Source organism: Octopus bimaculoides, chromosome 4 (genome assembly GCF_046866305.1).
Source record: "Octopus bimaculoides isolate indiv1 chromosome 4, ASM4686630v1, whole genome shotgun sequence".
Taxonomy (NCBI): domain Eukaryota; kingdom Metazoa; phylum Mollusca; class Cephalopoda; order Octopoda; family Octopodidae; genus Octopus; species Octopus bimaculoides.
In genome coordinates this window covers 142139409-142160148 of record NC_142931.1, presented here as the reverse complement: position 1 = coordinate 142160148, position 20740 = coordinate 142139409, and the positions used below count along the sequence as shown (strand labels likewise).

Sequence of the window (20740 nt, the reverse complement as noted above, 5' to 3'; positions counted from 1 at the left end):
GTCTACCTGTATATATAGGTGCATATCTGGGTACAGGACATTGCAAACAAAACGTAGACAAATAAATAATAATAATAACCAGAGTACAGAAAACACACAGGCCACATAGAGAACATTTTCCTTCATCAGCTGCCCCCATTCTAACACAGGCGTTTCGAAGAGTAGGGCAGCTTCTTGTGCTTCAGTTGTATATTGAAAGAAATGAAGAATTGATTTAAAATTTCAAGTCATGAGTTCTGGGAGTGGTTAATGTGTGTTAATCAACACACTATTTTACTTTACTATTTTCTCTCTCTTGACAATTACCCAACAGCATTTCCATTTTCCACTTCACTAATGTTATATTTAGTATTTCAAAATGAAATTGTAAATATGACATCATTGACCTTTAAACTTCACTAAAACTGACACACACACACACTATCTCTTTCTCTTTCTCCATATATATATATATATATATATTTAGACAAAAACAGATAACAAGACCCACATTAAACTCCTCACTCATATCACGATCAAACCAAATGTTTAACTATGGTCTGTCCTTAGCACTTACTTAGCATTACCTGCCACTCTTTGGGTCTTCTAGATACCAATACCTTTTATACCCTCGTATATATATATATATATATATTATATGTGTGTGTGTATATAGTTTTTTTCATTCTTGGACAGTCCTTCAGCAAGGCCACTCTTTTCTAGCAGTCTCATGCCATTTCGTTTGTGAGATTCAGTCACCTGAAATTATTCTTAACGATTTATTTCCTTGTTTTCTTCAGTCTTTACTTGGATTTACCCTGTTGTCAACCTTCATGTGGATTACCTGTCCATATGGGCACGTTCTTCTCTTATAAGTGCTGGTGTGGTTGTATGGTTAAGATTGTTTTGTAACCATGTGGTCTTTGGTTCAGTTCCACTCTGTGGCACCTTGGATATGCGTCTAGTACTCTAGCTCAGTGGTTCCCAACCTTTTCTCTACAAAGGACTCTTTTTATTTAAATGAGTTTTCCCATGGACCCCAGGATGTTGAAGGGTCTGTCAGCTTAACACATTCACGGACCTCCAGTACTACCTTTGTGGTCCACAGGTTGGGAACCAAAGCTCTCTGAGTGGATTTGGTAGATGGAAACTGAAAGAGCCCCTTCGTGTGTGTGTATACACACCCTTGTTCTGACATCACAGAAATGTTGTAAATGAGCATCATTGTTATACAAGCGAAGTCGTTCATTTCCTATCTCCCCCCCCCCCCAAAAAAAAGCATGTCTAGCTATGGGGAAGTATTACCTTGCTTGGAAACAGGTGAGGGTTGGTGGCAGGAAGGGCATCTGGCTGTAGAAAATTTGCTTTGACGAATTCCAACTGACTCATGTGAGCATAGAAAAGTGGATTTTGTTGATTCCTCTTCTACCCAATTCATTTGTGCTCTGCTATTTCTACTCATGTCCACTGGACCATGCTCACTTTGTTTCTTCTCACCTTTGTACAGCTTTTTGCATTCATTGTCTATGCCTTGCTACCATGTAATATCAGATTTCAAACACTGAGAAGATCCCTTCGTTACCAGTGGAAGTAATAATAGTTCCCTGGACTGTTTTTCTCCTGTTTTCACTCTGGCTAACCATTGTTGGTTAAATCTTCTCAATAACAGAAGCTATCAACTCTCTCTCTAGAAAGTCTTTTGGGCATTTCAAAGAATTCATTCCATAAATGTTCTTATTGCTAAATATTCCTGTGCATTTGTTGCATGCAGTCTTTTCTTCTTTCTCAGCCGGCATCTAAGCACATTCCATCTTTTGCATACTTGTGATTTATTTTGAACAAACAGTACAGACTTTCTTCCTATGCCTCTATCCTTGTTTATCACTGATCCAAGATTACATATGCTCAATTACAAACCTTGTTACACGTAAAACAAACTGATCTGTGTTAACTTGGGTCTGCAACATGTCGAAGATTCTGCTTGGAATGCAGAAATGTATCTCAGTCACAATGCTCAGCTGCACAAAATGCACTAATTTATTCCTCATGTTTACATCACCATGCTGCAAAGTTCTGTATTTTTTTTTCCATATCAATTTACATATGCTACCAATAAATAGAAAAAATGTTTTTCAGTGTTATATATTTATTATTTACTGATCATATGTTATTAAATTTTACCCTAAATATTATCCCAACTACGAAACAATATCATTATGTGTGTTTGAAAACTGTTTGAATGAGTTTGGGGTGCATCTTGGGGGTCTCAGAATGAAACCTATTTTACTCCATATGTTTTGTTATTCATTTCACACAGTATCTTTTGGAATCAAATACCCATGGTAAACAAGGATAGATGTTACTTTCTCTTTATATTGAACATGGCCGCTTGTAATAGAGTTTTGTGTTCTTCCCTACTAATAATGGCTTTTGTCTTTATTTTTACACTTTCATTTTAGGCTCTGTTTCTATGTTTGCAATATTTCCTCTAATTATTTGTTGGATTAAGCTTTAAGAACTAAGTTATCAGCATCAAGGAGATCCTAGAGCTGTCTTGAACTTGCCTCTTACAGCCCAGAGTACCATAATAAACAGCATGAGGGGGGTGGACTAAATCCTGTTATATTAATTAGGTATGAAATCTCCTTGTGCAACCTTATTAACTCTATAAGTGATTATTTATACCTTGCTTCACTGGATAATCTCAGTATCTCAGAAATTATCCATGGTGATCTAGTTACTTATGCTAGCTTCATATCCTTTACAGTCCTTTCAACCATATAGCTCTCAACTTCAGGAGCTGGTTCCGCTGTTGAACTTGGAGTAGTCTCTCTCTCCCTCTCTTTCACCTTCTTATTATTCAACAATCTTTCTAGATATGTAACTATGTCTCTTTGGAATCAATGAGGGTGAGTGCACCAGTAGCTTTCCTAATGCCTTTCTAACTAATGTCTTTGGTCACATTGACATACTTTGTAATCTGGAGCACCTTATGAATCTAATTTTGTTGTTGCAGAACATTGACAGCTCTTAACTTTCTGCTTCTTATCTTGATTTATATCTGATCTCGCTTCTTCTGTTTGCTGCTTGAGATTGTTTCTTACTCCCACTTCTATTCTTATCTCTTGTTTTTTTGTTTTTGTGACTTTGTCTACCCTATCATTTTGCTACTATCACTTCTTGTGTTACTGGAACCTTGATCCATCCTCACATCTGGTCTGTGGTTTGCAGTGGGTTGTCTTGTAAAAACTTCCCCGCTGTCTTTTGTGTTGTATGTTGTATGGTTGAGGGATTTTTCAGCTTCCATACTTTTTCTAAATTATCTTGTGAATCTGAGCCCATCTAACATAGTGGTAGTTCCCCCTTGGGGATGTTGTGAGTTCACAAAGGGGTGGAAAATGTCAAAAGTGTATTGGTTGTTTACCAAAGTCAGGAGTTTTCTTTGAAATTAAATATTAAAACCAGGTACAATGCTTATGTTTAAAAACAAAGAAGCATTTTCAATGAAATCTATAACGTTAGAATATGAGAATATTTCATATATTTTGTGAGGCAAAACCTGTTCTATTGTAAAGAGGAGGTTGAGTGCTACTGATTGATCTCACATCTACCTTGTTGTTGCTAATCACTTGTCTATGTTGCATGGTGCATTCTTCACTGAGTTAAATCTAATTATTCACAACCATCTGTCCACCTGATAAGTACAAAGTTTATCTAAATGGTAGATGATCAGATGGCTGTTTTCCACATCACTCATTCCTTGTACTAAAAATCTTTTTTCCTCTGTTCCTTGCTTGTGAGGAGGCTGGCTGTAGCTTCCCTCTATTTTGCCTTTTGTCTGCAGAGCACAGCTACTTGTTTCTACTCTAGCATTTTTACAATCTCTCCAACCTATGTAGGTGGCAACCCTGAGGTTTTGCAGCTGAGTTGGTGATGTCTGAGAGATGCTGATACCTAGAGGAAGTCATTGTCCTGTATTTGATTTGATCTCCCATTTTCACAGGGCTTTTTACAGTTGGATGCCTTTTCTAATGCCAATCACAGCATGGACCACGTGCATTTCATCATTCCCCCAGCATTAGAGAGGGCTGTTTTCTTCAACACTTTGTCAATCTTCAGTTAGCCCTTCAGTATTTAATCTGGCCACATCCAACCCAAATATTCTACCTGTTTTATGTTAGAACTGACCAGATCCAGCTTTTTGCACCTACCTTACTATGTCATTCTAAAAATATACAACCACATAATTGAAATCTTGAAGCCACAAGATAATGCCTGATTAATTCAAAATCCTGTGAATGAATAAGATATATATTTAACAAAGACACCTGAATGCTAAATGAGTTTATTTAAAATTACTGCTCTTCTAGGTGGGTCGCCTTCTTTCCATCTTGAGAAATCTATGCCTCCTCTGTGCATAATCAGCTTATAACCTTTTTGTGTTCTGTTGGGTTGTTCTGAGCGAGCGAAACCCAGATGGTTCATCTCCACTGTGGCTGAAGAATTACATCTTTCTATAAACCTAAGGAAGTTCAGTATTTACCTGGAGGGAAGGACAGAAGTAAATATTTTGTGTGACTTAAGATAGATGTGTTTGTATGATCAATGTGATAGGACCTGGATTTTTTAACACTAATTGTGGTGTATGATGTATCATTTATTTTGTAAGTTATCAGTAAGTCAAAAACTAACAAAGTTGGTCCTTTAATTTGTTTTGGCTGTTAACTTCTATTCCCTCCACATGCATATTAGCCTCTTTTGGTTTATCTCTTCCTTCTGTTCAAAGCACCTGTGAAACTCTGATTATCCTTTGTCTTAATTTTGACATCTGATGGAGAAAACCATAAGCAATGCATGTACAAATATGTTTTGTCTGGTAAGCACCTTTAGAGTAAAATTAAACCATGTGGTCAGCTGAGACCATTACCAGTTGTAATTATTTCCCCTTATGTTTTTAATATTTCTGCTTAAAGTTTGTTCAGATTTGATCTTCTCTCATCTTAGTGTGGGTATGAGATGTTGCCAATTCAACATTAACTTATTTGACATTAGGCGTTTAAATGTTTCTCCTCCCTTCAAGGGAACATATTTGTCTGTAAATGTATGAGGTGAGGAAAAGTGTTTATGCTATTCAGGTTCAATTCATAAATTGTAATACATGCCTCTCTCTTTCTTCTTAATCTGAGTCTGTGTGTGTGTGTGTGTGTGTGTGTTTCTCCAGTGCCAAAAAGTATTGTTGCCAAAACAGGCTGAATGCTCAATCATCTCATTCTCTCTCTTTCTCTCAATCACCCATTGATGAATAGCTCTGATTATTCATGATCAAACATACAAAGCAGTTAATTGTTAATAATCCTTTCTACTATAGGCACAAGCCCTAAAATTTGCAGAGAGGAAGCAAGTTGATTACATCAACTCTGGTGTCTAACTGGTTCTTCTTATATCAGCCTCAAAAAGACATCAGGCAAATTTGAACTCAGAACATAATTGGTCAACGAAATGCTGCTAAGCATTTGCCTGGTGTGCTAATGATTCCGCCATAATAATTATCATCGTCGTTTAACATCTGCTTTCCATGCTGGCATGGGTTGGACAATTTGACTGAGGATTGGCAGGCCAGCAGGCTGCACCAGGCTCCAATCTGATCTGGCAGAGTTTCTACAGCTGGATGCCCTTCCTAACGCCAACCACCCCGAGAGTGTAGTGGGTGCTTTTATGTGCCACCAGCACGAGGGCCAGTCCAGCGGCACTGGCAACGACCTCGCTCGAGTGATTTTCTAACATCCTACCAGCACAAGTGCTAGAAGGTGACGCTGGTCCATAATAATAATAATAATAATAATAATAATAATAATAATAATAATAATAATAACAGCAGCATGCTGCTGCTGTTATTAAAATACCACACTTGGTTCTCAATATCAGTTTCAAAACATTCCAACCAAATAAAAAGTTTCATACTAGTTTGGACAAATGCAAAAATGCTAATAAGTGAAATTGTGAATAATATCCACTCTTTTCAATTTTCAATCCTTAATATCTGTCTGTGCTCACATACTTACTTGTAGACTTCTTTTCTTAGTTATTTAAGCTGTGAATTTGCATCCTAGAGCTGTTGGATTCATGGCTAAGCACATATGTTATTTTTCCCAATGTTTGTAAAGAAATGTATTTAACAATAATCCTATAACATGACAGCAAAAGTAGTACAGTATTGAATGACCTTCACTTGCTGAAATAAAGTTTAAATTTCACCATAAGAAATTCTAATTTCTTTCAAGTTGTATTGATTTTAAAATACATAGAGAAATGTCTGTGTTTGTTTTTAACTATTTCAAAAATATTTCAAAGTCTCACTGCATCTGATCAAAGAAAAGCAGGCTTTTATTTAACAAATATAAATTTAGCAAATAAACATTGACTTTAGTAAAACAAATTGGTTAATAAAATAACTTTTTGAATTAACTTAACATGTCTTATAAGATAAGCATTGTTATCTACGGTGTGTGTAGGTGTATGTGTGTCTGATTTCAGGTTCATAATGATAATGCATGCACTATGGACACAGCTTGAATATAATAGCATTGAGTTAGGAGGTTGTATTATGTCTACTTGTACTAGTTCTGTTTACTTGCATTTTACTGGACTTGTTTGCTTACTTGCTTGCTGTTTACTGTTGCTTAAATAGAACAGAGCTATAATTTTGTCTAACGAATTGAACTGCAGTAGAATTGCTGTTATTGTTTGTGAGCAAGACATCTAATCCTGAATTCCTATTTTCAAACTCTGCTGCCTGTGTTGCGTTGTGCCTCGGTCACATTTATTTATTACTCTACCTGCCTTAGTCAACTTTGTTGTAAATGTGTATGTACTTATTTGTATGTGTGTGTGAGAGAGAGAGAAATGACTCGTTTGCTGAACTAGTTACCATACAACTAATAACTATTATATATAAGAATAGTAACTGCAAGTCAAAAATCTGTTGTAACTGAATTTCCTCTGTGTGTGTGTGTGTAATTAATTGAAACAAATGTAAATCTCTCAATTAATAAACTATCATCGGAAGTTAACCAATGAAATTCTGTTGAATTTGTCTTGATAGAGCAGTGGTTATTATTTTCCATCACAGATTAATAAGTTGGTCAACAAGATGTCAAATGTATTTAGATAGGTTTATCTTACAGTTCTGAGGTTAAATTTCACTTGTATGTTTTTATTTTTGCATTCACGTCTTGAGTGTTGGTAAATACCAAAATAGAAATTGGTGCTGATAAAATTCTGCTCTCTGTAGGTGAACATGCACTGTTTTGTAGGCACAGGAGTGGCTGTGTGGTTAAGAGGTTTGCTTCCCAAACGCATGGTTTTGGGCTCGGTCCAAATGCTTGGCACCAAGGGCAAATGTTTCTTGCTATAACTGCAGGTGGACAAAGCCTTGTAAGTGGATTTTGTACAAAGAAACTGAATGAAGCCTGTCGTGTGTGTGTGCGTGTGAATTTGTCTCTCCTTGTCTTCACATCAGTAATGGGTCAGTACTGGTTTTTTGGTAAGGTGACATTTCAGAATATTGCTCTTAAGGTGTATTTCAACTGTTCCTCTGCATTTTCTGTAAAGTGAAAAATATGTATTGGTGTTGTATTGTTTGATTATATTGCCATAAAATTTTAAAAAGCATTTTGAGGATTTTCACTTATGCTCTCAAAATATTCTTCCTTAGTAGATGAATATTTATATCTAATTCATCTAAAGACAATTCACAGTTATTTTTTTTCAAGTGTAAACCCTTCCAAATCAGAATTGCTTCTTGCAGAAACCATATCAGAAATTACAAAAAATAATTGTTTTTTTATATATTTATTTATTTATTTTTACCTTTAACCCTTTGCCTTTCCAAAGCATTTTTATAAGTTTGTCCAAAATTTCCATGCTTGTTTTTCAGACAAAACAAAGGCTAGCCTTAGGTTAGCTTTTGTTTTCTATGTTCTGAGCAATATAAAACTTTCCTTTCATAAGTCCCAAGTTACTCTGGTGGTTGAAAAAAAATTGGCAGAGGGTTAAATTTTATGATTTAATATCTTTTAAACACACTGCTGACCAACTATATGGTTACACATTCAAAAACCTTGACTCCAGGAACCATTGTGTTGTGTTCCTAGACCCTTAACTGTTTGATTGTCAGAACATTTCATTCCAATTTGGTGATTCACATCATCATATCTTCATTTTACGTTTTTGAGAGCTTGAAACTTTATCGAATGGTGAGATAGATAAAACTATCAAATAATTAATGAATAACGAATGTAATAACTTAACATTATTACATTTATGTCATCAGAAGAGTTAGTTTAGCTATTTGACCCTTTAACATTTAAACTGACCATATCCAGCCGAAATATTCTACTTGTTTTTTGTTCAAGCCATCCAGACCTAGCCTCTCATACCTACCTTGTAAATGTCATCTTAAAAATAAACAATAACATCATCGAAATCTCGAAGCTACAAGATAATGCAGGATTCATTCAAAACATTGTGAATAAACAAACATTATATTTGACAGAATAATCTGAATGCTAAAAGGTTAAAAGCTAACATATGCTGTTAAATTCATGCTTATTTCTTGAGCTGTCAGAATTTTCCTCACACATCTGTGACCTGGTCAGTGACACAGTTCCACAGAAACTGTTTGAAATTTAGAGGTCTTGCAGTTTTTTTTCTTTTGCTGAAATTATGCACCTCCTGTATTCTTATTGACTTCAAACTAAGTCTTAGTTCTTTGTTTACAACTTTGTATAAAAAAATTTTTTCTTTTTTTTTAAAGTTTTAAATTTGTCCATGCTCCAATGCATATGTATAAACAAAGTACTCCAGTACATTTCATTTGGGTACAAGTTTTTAGAAGTTAGCTTCCTGCTATCTAGATGTTGTTAAAAGGGTGGGTGCAAAAGTAATCTAAAAACAATGTTGATAAATTTTATATGTATCTATCTGTATAAATGTGATTAATCACATCTATACACATACATGCATATAGGTCACTTGTTAAAAAAAGTACAACTCTGAAACTTTGTACTGTTATTTATAAGAGTGTTTAGTTTTAAAAGGAAATAAACTGCAGCAGAAACATTTAATCTCAATGGTTAAGCAGGACTGGTGGGCACTGTCATGGTATTAGCTGTCAGAAGTGAAAGTAGAACTGACAAGGAACGTTACTGCTGGTTTGAGTTGATTCATTGGCTACTGACTAGCCGGAGCTATCTGTCTGTCTGTCTGTCTATCTCACTATCTCTGTCTCTATATCTATCTATCTATCTATCTATCACTCGTTCACCTCTGTGTCCGTAGAATTTATCAAATTAGAAAACGCAAATTTAATATAAAAATATATTTTCTGAAATTGCAAATTATTTAAAATATAAAAATATAATTTTCAACAGAGAGAATTTATCAAAATAGAAAACAAATGAAGTTTGAAGTTTAAAAATAATAGGATCGACCACTCACGACTAGCTAGCGCGACTGCGCGTTCGAGACCACTCTGTGTGTTTTCAAACACATGGATATAGGTGTCGAATTTGTTCCAATAACTTTCGAGTGATAGATAGATAGAGAGAGAGAGAGAGACAGACAGACAGACAGATAGCTCGCTCCGGCCAGTCATGGTATTAGCTGTCAGTAGCCAAAGAATCAACTCAAACCAGCAGTAACGTTCCTTGTCAGATTTTTCTACTTTCACTTCTGACAGCTAATACCATGACAGTGCCGACTGGTGCAGTCAACAAAACTTCTTATTTGGAACTTAGATCTGTTTCATAAGAAATGCTAACATGTATGCAATGGTTACTCCACTGCATTTCTTTTCCAATCCCAGATTAGTACCTTTCCTTCAACTATTAACCAGTCAACCAAGAAGTGGGAATTTGTTAAGGTAGACAGACACCAGCTTTGCCCTGGAACATGACATGATGTCATTTATCACTGACTCATTCATCACTGATCTATAAGAACATGATACTAGTGACCACCCACAGGGCACAAATTTTTGCTTGTGTTTACATGACCATGCTGCAAGCCTATGTATTTTTGATGTGGATTTATGTAACATGGGACTAGTGGATAGGAAAAAATACAAAGGCCTCTGCCTCCACAAATGATGCAGTGAATTCTTTGCATGAAAAGGGACGATCAAGAAAATATCTGACAAAACCTTTGCTGGTAAAATTAAAAAAAAAAAAACCATTAATCTTTTTTAAGCAATTTAAAAATAGTTTGCTTCTATTTTCTTATACAGATAGCTTACATGAATTATGGTTATATATATATATATATAATAACATAAATAATATATAAATATATATATATATATATATATATATATATATATATAATAACATAAATAATATATAAATATATATATATATATATATATATATATATAATAACATAAATAATATATAAATATATGCATATATATGTACATACCTACATCTATATGTATACATACATGCATATAAGGGTACGTTAAACACAATGAGAAACGAAAACATAAAGATGAAGACAGAAAACGAACTTTTTTTTTTGAACAATGAGAAAAAAAAAAACAAACAGAAACGAGACATGCAACATAAAGAATATTACTCTTCTTCAATTGTCCCTGTTCCATCTACTCTGTGTTTCGAAGGCAAGGACAATACACGACTTTGTTGGAACAATCCTTCCCGCAAAGCAAATTAAATAAAATTTGGAATTATATATATATATGTATGTAGTAGTCTTTACAAGTGTTGTCAGCTTTCTTACAACTGAAGTTGTTAAAGTTATAAAATCTTTTCTTATTACAGTATGATTACAATATGTGCATTGATTACAATATGCTGTGAAAAGTCTAATATATGTTTCTGTTTCTACAGGAGCCTGTAGCACCTTTGAAGTCAGAAGTTCCAATGAAGAAGAATAATCGCCCTGTAAGTTGAAATATTTGTCAAAGATGTGTTATGTAAATATAAAGATACCATAGTTATTTGTGTGTAAAGTCACACTATTTTATACTTGATTTTAACTGAAAATACTGGGGTGTGATTTATTCATAAGGCAAAGCTAAAATTATAAAGAGAAAATGTTTTGTACCAAGATTTAACATTTAATTGGGGGTGCAGCTTATGTGCCAGTAAATACAGCAATTATAAAGCCTGTGAAAATGGCTAAATCTGTAGAATGTGAATTCAAATTCACTAAATTGCTTTTCATTCTTCAGTGATTGATTAAAAGAAAGTATTAATATTTTGATAGTTGATTCAGCAAAAGAATTAACCTCCTAGATTTCTGTCTGAAGAACTCATTACACTAATAATATATAAACGAGAACTGACACTTGTTACTTCTCAATGATTTGTTTGTCCTGAAGCTATAGTAGAAAACATTTGCCCAAGGTGCTGTGCAGTGGGACTGAATCCAAAACCACATGGTTGGAAAGCAAGCTTCTTAACTATGCAGCCATGCCTGCAAAAGTGATTTTGTAGTAACACATGTCTTCAGTGGCCCTACTTGCTTGAGCAAACCTGTGGCAAGAAAGAAACCGACTGAAGTGTTATAAAGATGTATGTAAAACATCGATAAACACAATTAACTTGAAATAATTTAATCTGTTATGTGTCATCATCATCATTGTTGAACGTCTGCTTTCCATGCTGGCATGGGTTGGATGGTTTGAGAGGAGCTGGCTACACAGAAGACTGCACCATGCTTTGTTGTCTGCTTTTGGTATGGTTTTTAGGGCTGGATGCTCTTCCTAACACCAACCGCTCTGCAGAGTGTATGTGTGTAGTTAACGATTCTTCTTTTATCTCTGAAATCTATTTATGTCTTCTCAGCAAGAGAGAACATCTGAGATTGCATATTGAAACCATTTTAAGGTTCATTTACAATATGCACCGATCTTCATTTTAGCCCAAACCCATTGCACATATATGCACATGCATATACACGCACACACAGGTGCAAACATGAGTGTGTGGTTAAGAGCCAAACTATACCAGGTTCATTTCCACTGCTCCTTAGGCAGATATGTGTGTTCTCTAGCTCTGATTCGACCAGTATCTTGCAAGTGGAATTGATTGGTTGAAGCTTTATGGCAGCCACATCATATTATCTGTGTGTGTGTGTGTGTGCATCAATGTTGACATTCTAGTTTCGCTTGTCCCATCTGAGTGAAAGGGTGATATTATTTATCTTGCTTGTTGACACAACTGGTTGCTCTGCATTCTCATAAACCATCATCATTTAATGTCCACGTTTCCATGCTCACATGCATCAGGCAGAATTATTAAGACAGATTTTCTGCCAATGTAATTTTAAAAAAAAAAAGTCTCTTTGAGTGAGGGTTGACAACAGAAATGACATCTGATCCCAAATACTCCCATCACCACCACACACACACACACACACACTCACACTTAACCCATGTTTGCATAGAAAAACTATAATTAGATATCAGATACAGTGTACATTTACAAATCTGATTGTTGATACTCTGACCTGATTATCAATGCATTTATTATGTAATTTGAGGGTGATTGTTGAAAACTCAATATAACTCTGTGTGAGAGAGAAATAGGCAGAAGTTAATCCATTCAGATCCAGCTCTGTGCATGCATGTGTTGCTGGGTGTGTATGCATATGATGTAATTAAATCATAAATTAGCAGATAATTATCCGATATAGTTTTATTGATACTGACTCTGAAGCCTGTGTTCACTTCCCACTTGTCATTCTATGCTGGGTCTATTCACATCTCTTCTTTAACTTTGCTGCCTGTCTTCCTGGTGTCATCATCTTACCATCTCACGCAGTGTAATACTCTACTATTTGATGAACCAGTAAATTATTTGTCTACAGTTTTGCCCTGTTTTTTCTCTTAAACCTGGTTGTTCTAATTAGGTGGATTATTGACATTTTCCTATTCTATAACTGTGTAGGTTCCTTGTTATATAGTTCTATTGAAATATCGATTAGCCTCAATACATCCTCTCTTCCCCCACCTCTTTCTCCCAGCAGCTGGATTGCTTTTTGCTTTGTTTTCTTTTCCTTTTTTTTTCTTCTATCCTCACAATTTTGTTCCCCTGCTCTCTCTCTCTCTCTTTCTCTCTCTCTCCCTCTCTCTCTCTCTCTCTCTCTCTCTCTCTCCATATATATATATATATATATATCTTGTTTTTTTTTAAAGCTAGTTATTTTGCTTTCATTGTTCAGCACACATATTCGTTATTACAAACTGGATTCGTTTAAGGGCGGAAAAAGGGGGCAAATAAAATCTTTTCATTTAATTATGGCCTTTGTGATTTTATGAGTAGTTTTAGCCACCAACTACTCTTTATTTAGAAAGTTTTTTCTAGGAGTTACTGAAATATAAGGACTTTTTCTGTTTTGTTCTTTTTCTTTTTTGTTTCTAACAATGGTGTTAAATAATAAAAGAAATTTGTTTGGTCGTTGGGTATCACATTTTTTCTATATTTCCTTGCTCTTTTTTCACACACACATTATTTAAGCTAGCCTGAAAAGTCACCTTTTTACAGGAATATTTACACTGATTCAATGATTTTAAACATTTAATGGCTAGTTGTAGCTTTGTCCTGTGGATGTACTACTGTTGGCATTTCAATGGGTTTGTGATTTTGTATCCCATGTCACTAACATTCTTTCATTCACTGCTTAACTGGTAAGAAAAACAAGCAACAATTGTACACACACACACACACACACATCTTCTAAACTCTAGGCTGATGAGAAGAGTTTAATTTTGTTATGCTTCATTACTTATAAACTCTCACATTTCTGTGTATAATTATGAGATTAATGAGGACACCTTTACACTATGTCAGTTCAAAAGCATTACTGCATTTATATTGTATCTGTGATGTCTGTGACTGATGATGATTTGCTTGAGCAGGTGTGTGGTCTCATTTAGGGATAAACCTTAGTTCAAGGGTTGCCAAACTTTTTCGACCATTGACACCCCCCCCCACCCCCTAGCCACTTCTTCTACATGGACCACCCTCCTCATTTGAAATATCTAAATACCTTACCGTATCATCTCTTAAATGCATACTGGGTGCTGATGCCGGCAATTAAAATGTTAGCTAAAATATACATGTATGACAAATTAAGAAATTCTGTTGCAAATGTCACACTTTTTACATTTAAAATTACATGTATGAGTATACAGTATTAAACTTTCGATTTTTATGAAATTGTTTTCATGGTTAGAAAATGTGAAAGATGCATCATATCGCCGGAATGCCTTTTATTAAAATTGTCAATATCAATTTAAGGGATGAGCATGGCGCTGACTAAGTATTTCAAGCAGTTCGTCTGGGTGAGCTGGTCTTTCGCATGCCCATCCCCATTCGACCCTTTGGCTATCATCGAGTCCCTGTAATCCCTTACCAACCTAGGGGCTCCCTCGGACCCCCTTTGGTAACCCCTGCCTTAATTGGATCAACACTAGCTGTTACTATTCCTTCTTTTATTGAGAGTATATGGTTCTAATGTCTTCAGCCTCATGAACTGTCATACCACACATTCGGTGGTATAACAGTTCATGAGGCAGAAAGCTGCAAAATTGGAACCAGACTGGGTTACTGTCACCATTGGTCTCTTGTTTAACTAAATATTTTCGATAGAAAGGTTAGTCTCGGGTCAATAGATCAAACTTTTATAGCAGTAAATGGTCGTAGCAAAGCTACTTTTGAAAAAAATTGGACTGAGTGGAATAAATGTAGTTTTGGTTTGTAATGAAATGTGAAACAAGCTTTAATAATAATAATGATGATTTCAAAGTTTTGCACAAGGCCTGCAATAATGCATAAAGATTTTGTCCAACATGCTCATGATTCTGCCAGCTCGCTTTCTACTGAAAATGATAATAACAGTGATAATAATAATAAACCTTTATATTAAAGGCACAAGGCCTTAAAATTTTGCGGGAGGGGACTAGTCGATTACATTGACCCCAGTGTTTCACTGGTACTTAATTTATCGACCCCGAAAAGATGAAAGGCAAAGTTGACCTCGGAATAACAACAATAATAATAAAGGTATAATCTCAGAAATTTTTGGTATAGAAGACAAGAAATTAGTGTTAAAATATCTCTAGTTCTTCTGTTTAAATCTAAATAATTCTAAAAGGAACAAGAAAGATTCATTTGAATTAATTGCCATTCTTAACCTCTTTGTCAGATTGATTGTTTTTTTTAAAGTTCTGTTACCTTTTAAGTATTGTTTTGCTTTCACTTACTATTTGTGATCTATCCTTCTACCTCTTCCCCCTCCCCTTCCAGTTGGACTTGCCTCTTGATACTTTTATTGGGTGAGAATGGAAGATTCCACAACCACTTATGATTCATTGAGTGATAGCAATTACAGGTAGTTGACCGATTTAATTCAGCAACAAAATGGTTTTTTCTTTAACGTCTTTCTACATTTTCTCTCTCTATTGTACAAAAGATCTTTGTGTGGTCAATTAACATAATTTTTGTATTTATTTCCCCAGGCCTTGTATGGGTCAAACAAATCTTTCTTGAACTTCCTCATCCACAGTTTCCTTCCTTTTAAATCTCTTGACCTTTCTGTCATTCCAATGATCATCCTTGATTTGTATCCCAATGTCTGTACCAACTCGGTCTTCTCTTGCTCACTACACTCTCTGAGTGGTTGGCGTTAGGAAGGGCATCCAGCTGTAGAAACTCTGCCAAATCAGACTGGAGCCTGGTGTTGCCATCCGGTTTCACCAGTCCTCAGTCAAATCGTCCAACCCATGCTAGCATGGAAAGCGGACGTTAAACGATGATGATGATGATGACTACATCTCATTGCTCTTATATCTAGTTTTTTTTTTTTTATTCAGCACAGGCACATTAATTTAATGCCGGTGCCACGTAAAAAGCACCAATGCCACATAAACCGCACCCATGCTGGTGCCACGTAAAAGCAACCAATGCACTCTATAAAGTGGTTGGCATTAGGGCTTCCAGTTGTAGAAACCATGCTAAAACAGACAACTGGAGCCTGGTGCTACCCTCCAGTTTATCAGCTCCTGACAAACCCATGCAAACATGAAAAACAGATGTTAAACGATGATGATGCTTTTCTTCCTTTCATACGTCCTCCACAGTCAGTATTCATCGTCTCCCTAGTATACAACATCACATTTTTCATTCAAGTATCATACAATCTGCTTCTTCCTTTAAAGAGAGAGAGACTTTTTGTTGCTCACAAAAGCCCTAGCTGCCTGTGCATTTTCCATTCTACCCTTATCATACTGTGCTGTGGAGCACCCACAACCATTGCAGATTAAGTCATCTACTTATTAGAAGCTATCAATTACTTATAAAAGAAACCTTATTAACATCTGAAAGAATTTTTTTTCTGGTGCTCTTAGCTCTTAACTACTGGCATCCACCTACTACATACAAAGTCTTCCTTCTTTGTCAAACTTTGTCTATGATCTCAGTATATCGCTTGTGCATCCGAAATGTTCATTGAGCACATCATATGAAATTCCTACTTATTCCTTTTCCGTGTATTGAACACAGCCACTTGTCAAATGACAGGAGAATCTCACCTTCTCTTCCGCCAGGTGAAACTTTTGTCTTTGCTAGGGATTTACTTTGGTACCTCTTGGTTCTTGGCTTAACGTCTCCGTTTGGAATTTGCATCTCTGACTGACTCTGATATGAGAATCAGCATGCTAGGGGTTCGACGAGGATTCTAGTATCCTGCTTAAACACTAAAATCTGTCATTTTAACCTCACAACCCTTTGCGATTTGGCCTGAGGAAATTAGGTGTCAGTAAAAACAATAGGAAGCGGTGTGACAAAGGGGTTGGGTGGACGGGGGGGGGAGATCTGTTATTTTGTTGATGTGTTGTTATGTTAGTTATTGTCTCAGAATTATTTTTACATTAAATCTCTTTCTACTTTTGCAGGAAAGGCGAGGAGCGGTCTCTACCAATCAGCGGCAGAAAGATTCTCAAGTAGATTAGGCTTGAACCTATATCCACTAAGTCGAAATGAGGGAGGAAAAGAAAATAACACTTGCACACACCCACAGACATATATATGCATACATATACACACACACCAATACATTGTACTGCAGTCATGCTCAGATTGACATACACAAACATGTGCACACACAGAAAAAGACATTTTTTTAAAGGAAACATCCATAATATACATGATTGCTCAGACATATCACACCCACACATGCACGCAACAAACACAACAACAACAACAAACACATGCACCAGCATATGGACACACTAAATAAAAATTCCTTCTCTCTAAAACAGACGTTTAACAAAAAGAAACATTTACTGACTTTATCATATCTAGGGAAAAACTACAACAATGAAATTGGAATAATGGAAGAGGCAGTTTCCACACGTTGTCTATGATTAATGGAAAAAAAAAACAACAACAACAACAAGAAAGAAAAAAATAACTAAAACAAAAAAGGCTGTTTGATTGCTCTTTAGGGTTATGGGGGTAGTGATCTAAAAACTTATATCTACGAATATTATATATATATATATGTGTGTGTATATGATATATATATATATGATATATCTATATATATATAATATATCTTTATATATATATATATATATTAAAATATATCTATATATATATATACATATACATACATATATATATATATATATATATATATATATTTGAAGGATTTTCAAATTAACAATCTCAACAAGCGGAAAAGGGAAGGATGATATATTGATAGGACTGAAAGGGTGGGTGGGGGACTAAAAAAAAAAATAAAACTAAAAGTTAAAAAAGATATTAAATAAAAAGGGTAACATTTTTAAGTGCAACAAAAGCTAGAACTTTGAAATTCATAGTGACTCTAATTTCTTTGGCTGGAACGCAGCAACGTACTTGCCAACTTATCTATGTGTACGACAGTGGCTGGCTATCTGTCTGTTTGCTGGAGGAGATAGATAAGTTTCATAGGTTGGTATTATTGAAATTTCTAATGATACCTTCCTGGGGTATCCTCGAAATGCTGCTCCTCTCTTAAACTCTCTCCTTTAAAAAAAAAGAAGAAAAGAAAAGAAAATTTCCCCCAAAAAAATAATAAAATCCGTTTTTTTTTTTTTGGTTGCCAGTAAAAAAAAAAAAATGAATAATTAATAATAATAATAAAGATATTTAGTATCTCCAGGAATTATTTTTGTTCTTGGAGACTGTTAACAGTAATGATATAAAAAGAAAGAAAAAAAATCAGTTTTAAATATTTCAGAGGAAAAAAAAATATATATATAAAGACACAAACATATTAAAAAAAATGACTTTAAAAAATTTAACAATTACTATTACAAACTGGAATTAAAGGTAAGAAAATTTATGGACATTATAAGAAATTATGTTTAAAGAGAAGAAAAAATGGCAAAAAAAAAAACGTCGAGAGCAGCTGTAATGGAGGAAGAGGATTCCACAGTGTTCGCCAAATGGTAGCCTCTTTCAATAAAACCTACAACAGCATGTATTTGCAGTTCTTACTTGGTAATCTGACATGAGAATTTTCGATTTCTTTCTTGTCTCCTTTGCTTGTTACATGTTACTGTATTTCTTTCTAAAATTTAGGATTTCATTTTGCATTGGTTCTACTTACAACTGGATATTTCAAATCGAAATGAATGATTCTTTTTAGTAGGTTAAGGCTCAGGAAAGTTTTGCCTGTCAAGAATGCCTTTCGGTGGGCAGCACTGTTGTTATAAGGTAGCATACCTACTCACTAGTACTTGTAACGGTTTTCGTCGAGGATGGGTGGAGCTGACTCCAACCAGTGAGTCGTGTTTGAAGGATTCGGTGAGAATACAAGTCCGCATGTGGTCACATGCATTCACACTTTGGGATAGTGTGATCCGTAGTAACTCATCTCATCATCAATTGCTGACTGTCACAAAGAATTCGCTGATTATTGGAGCAGACATAGCGTGGGTTTGTAGTGAATAGTTTGAACCTGGCCTGATCCTGCTTTTCATACTTGCCCAACAATGCCATTCTTAAAATAATGACTGAGTTCGTTTCGAGCGGGCCTCATGGGGACGAGGTAGCTGAGTTCCTTTCGAGTGTTGGGCCTCACGGAGGCAATGGCTGAGACCTTTAGCATTGTGTCATGCTTGAGAAGACCCATCAAGCTGAGCAAAATCGCAGTCATGGCAGATACCAGTGACATGGAAAAGCACCCATTACACTCTCAGCGCAGTTGGCGTTAGGAAGGGCATCCAGCCGTACAAAACCATGCCAAATCAAACTGGATCCTGGCGCAGCCTTCGAACGTGCCAGCATGGACAACGAACATTAAATAATGATGATAATCAAGGTTATACATGATTAATTCAAATCAATATGAGTAAATGAGGACTGCATTTGGTTTAACAGAGTAACCTGTATGCTAAAGAGTTATAAAGGAGACTTTTTGCCTGTTAGGAATACCTTGACATAAGTAGGGGGCACTGTTGTTTGTTAAATCATAAAGTAGCATTGTTCTTAGTTTGTATATTTATGAGCTCTTTGAGCAAGTTCGGTCTATTCATATACTTGTTTCAGCCAGTTGACTGCGGTCATGGTGGAGCACCACCTTTTTAGTCGAACAAATTGACCCTGAGACTTATTCTTTTTAAGCCTAGTATGTATTCTATCGGTATCTTTTGCCAAACTGTGAAGTTACAAGAGACGTAAGCATACCAACATCGGTTGTCAAGCGATGATGTGGTGACAAACACAGACACGAATATAGGCATGCGCACGCACACGTGTGTGTGTATATATAGATATATACGATGGGCTTCTTTCAGTTTCTGCTTATCAAATCTACTCACAAGGCTATAGTAGAAGACACTTGCCCAAGGTGCCACGCAGTGGGACTGAACCTGGAACTGTGTGGCTGGTAAGCAAGGTGCATAACACACAGCCAGTCCTGAGCCTATATATATATATATATACATACACAGACCTGTCTTTGTCTTTTGTTTTGTTTTTTTGTAAATTCCGATTATATGTGTGTGTATATGTATATATATATATATATATATATATATATATATATATATATATATATATATATAAAAGTGGAACAAAAATGCAATGGAGGGCATCAAAACGTTCGGACAGATAGACGACACAAAGGCGGACAAGAGAAACAACAATTAGAAAGACATGAAAAAAAGACAGGTCATTCTTGGCTTTCTTCCTTCAATCAAGTACCAGAAGTCACGACCATTTCAGACAGTTACACTTGATATGTGTATATCATCATCATCGTTTAATGTCCGCTTTCCATGCTAGCATGGGTTGGACGATTTGACTGAGGACTGGTGAAACCGGATGGCAACACCAGGCCCCAATCTAATTTGGCAGAGTTTCTACAGCTGGATGCCCTTCCTAACGCCAACTACTCAAGAGTATATATATATATATATATATATATATATATATAGAGTGTTGAGCTTCATGGAGGCAATGACTAGGACATTTAGCATTATGTCATGTATCTGTGTTTATATCCTTGTAACATAGCAGTTTGGCAAAAAAGACTGATAGAATAAGTACTGGGCTTGCAAAGAATGAAGTCTTGCAGTCGATTTCTTTGAGTAACCTCCTTTAAGGCGGTGCTCCAGCATGACTGCAGTCAAATAACTGGAACAAGTAAAAGAATTATCAAGCTAGTGTTTGAACATAGTCAAGAAATT

General features: G+C 35.5%; 1 protein-coding gene across 6 annotated transcripts in view; it reads left to right on the top strand.

Annotated features, from left to right (window-relative positions):
- The window catches only part of LOC106881375 (YTH domain-containing family protein 2), an 80162-nt gene extending 62824 nt beyond the window's left edge, over window positions 1-17338 (top strand). For all 6 annotated transcript variants that reach the window (XM_089351584.1, XM_052967530.2, XM_089351585.1 and 3 more), the window contains 2 exons: window positions 10884-10937; window positions 16955-17338. In XM_089351584.1, the coding sequence (XP_089207710.1) occupies window positions 10884-10937; window positions 16955-17011 (111 nt within the window). In that variant the 3' untranslated portion in view covers window positions 17012-17338. The remainder of the gene's footprint in view (window positions 1-10883; window positions 10938-16954) is intronic.
- The last annotated feature ends 3402 nt before the right edge of the window (window positions 17339-20740 follow it).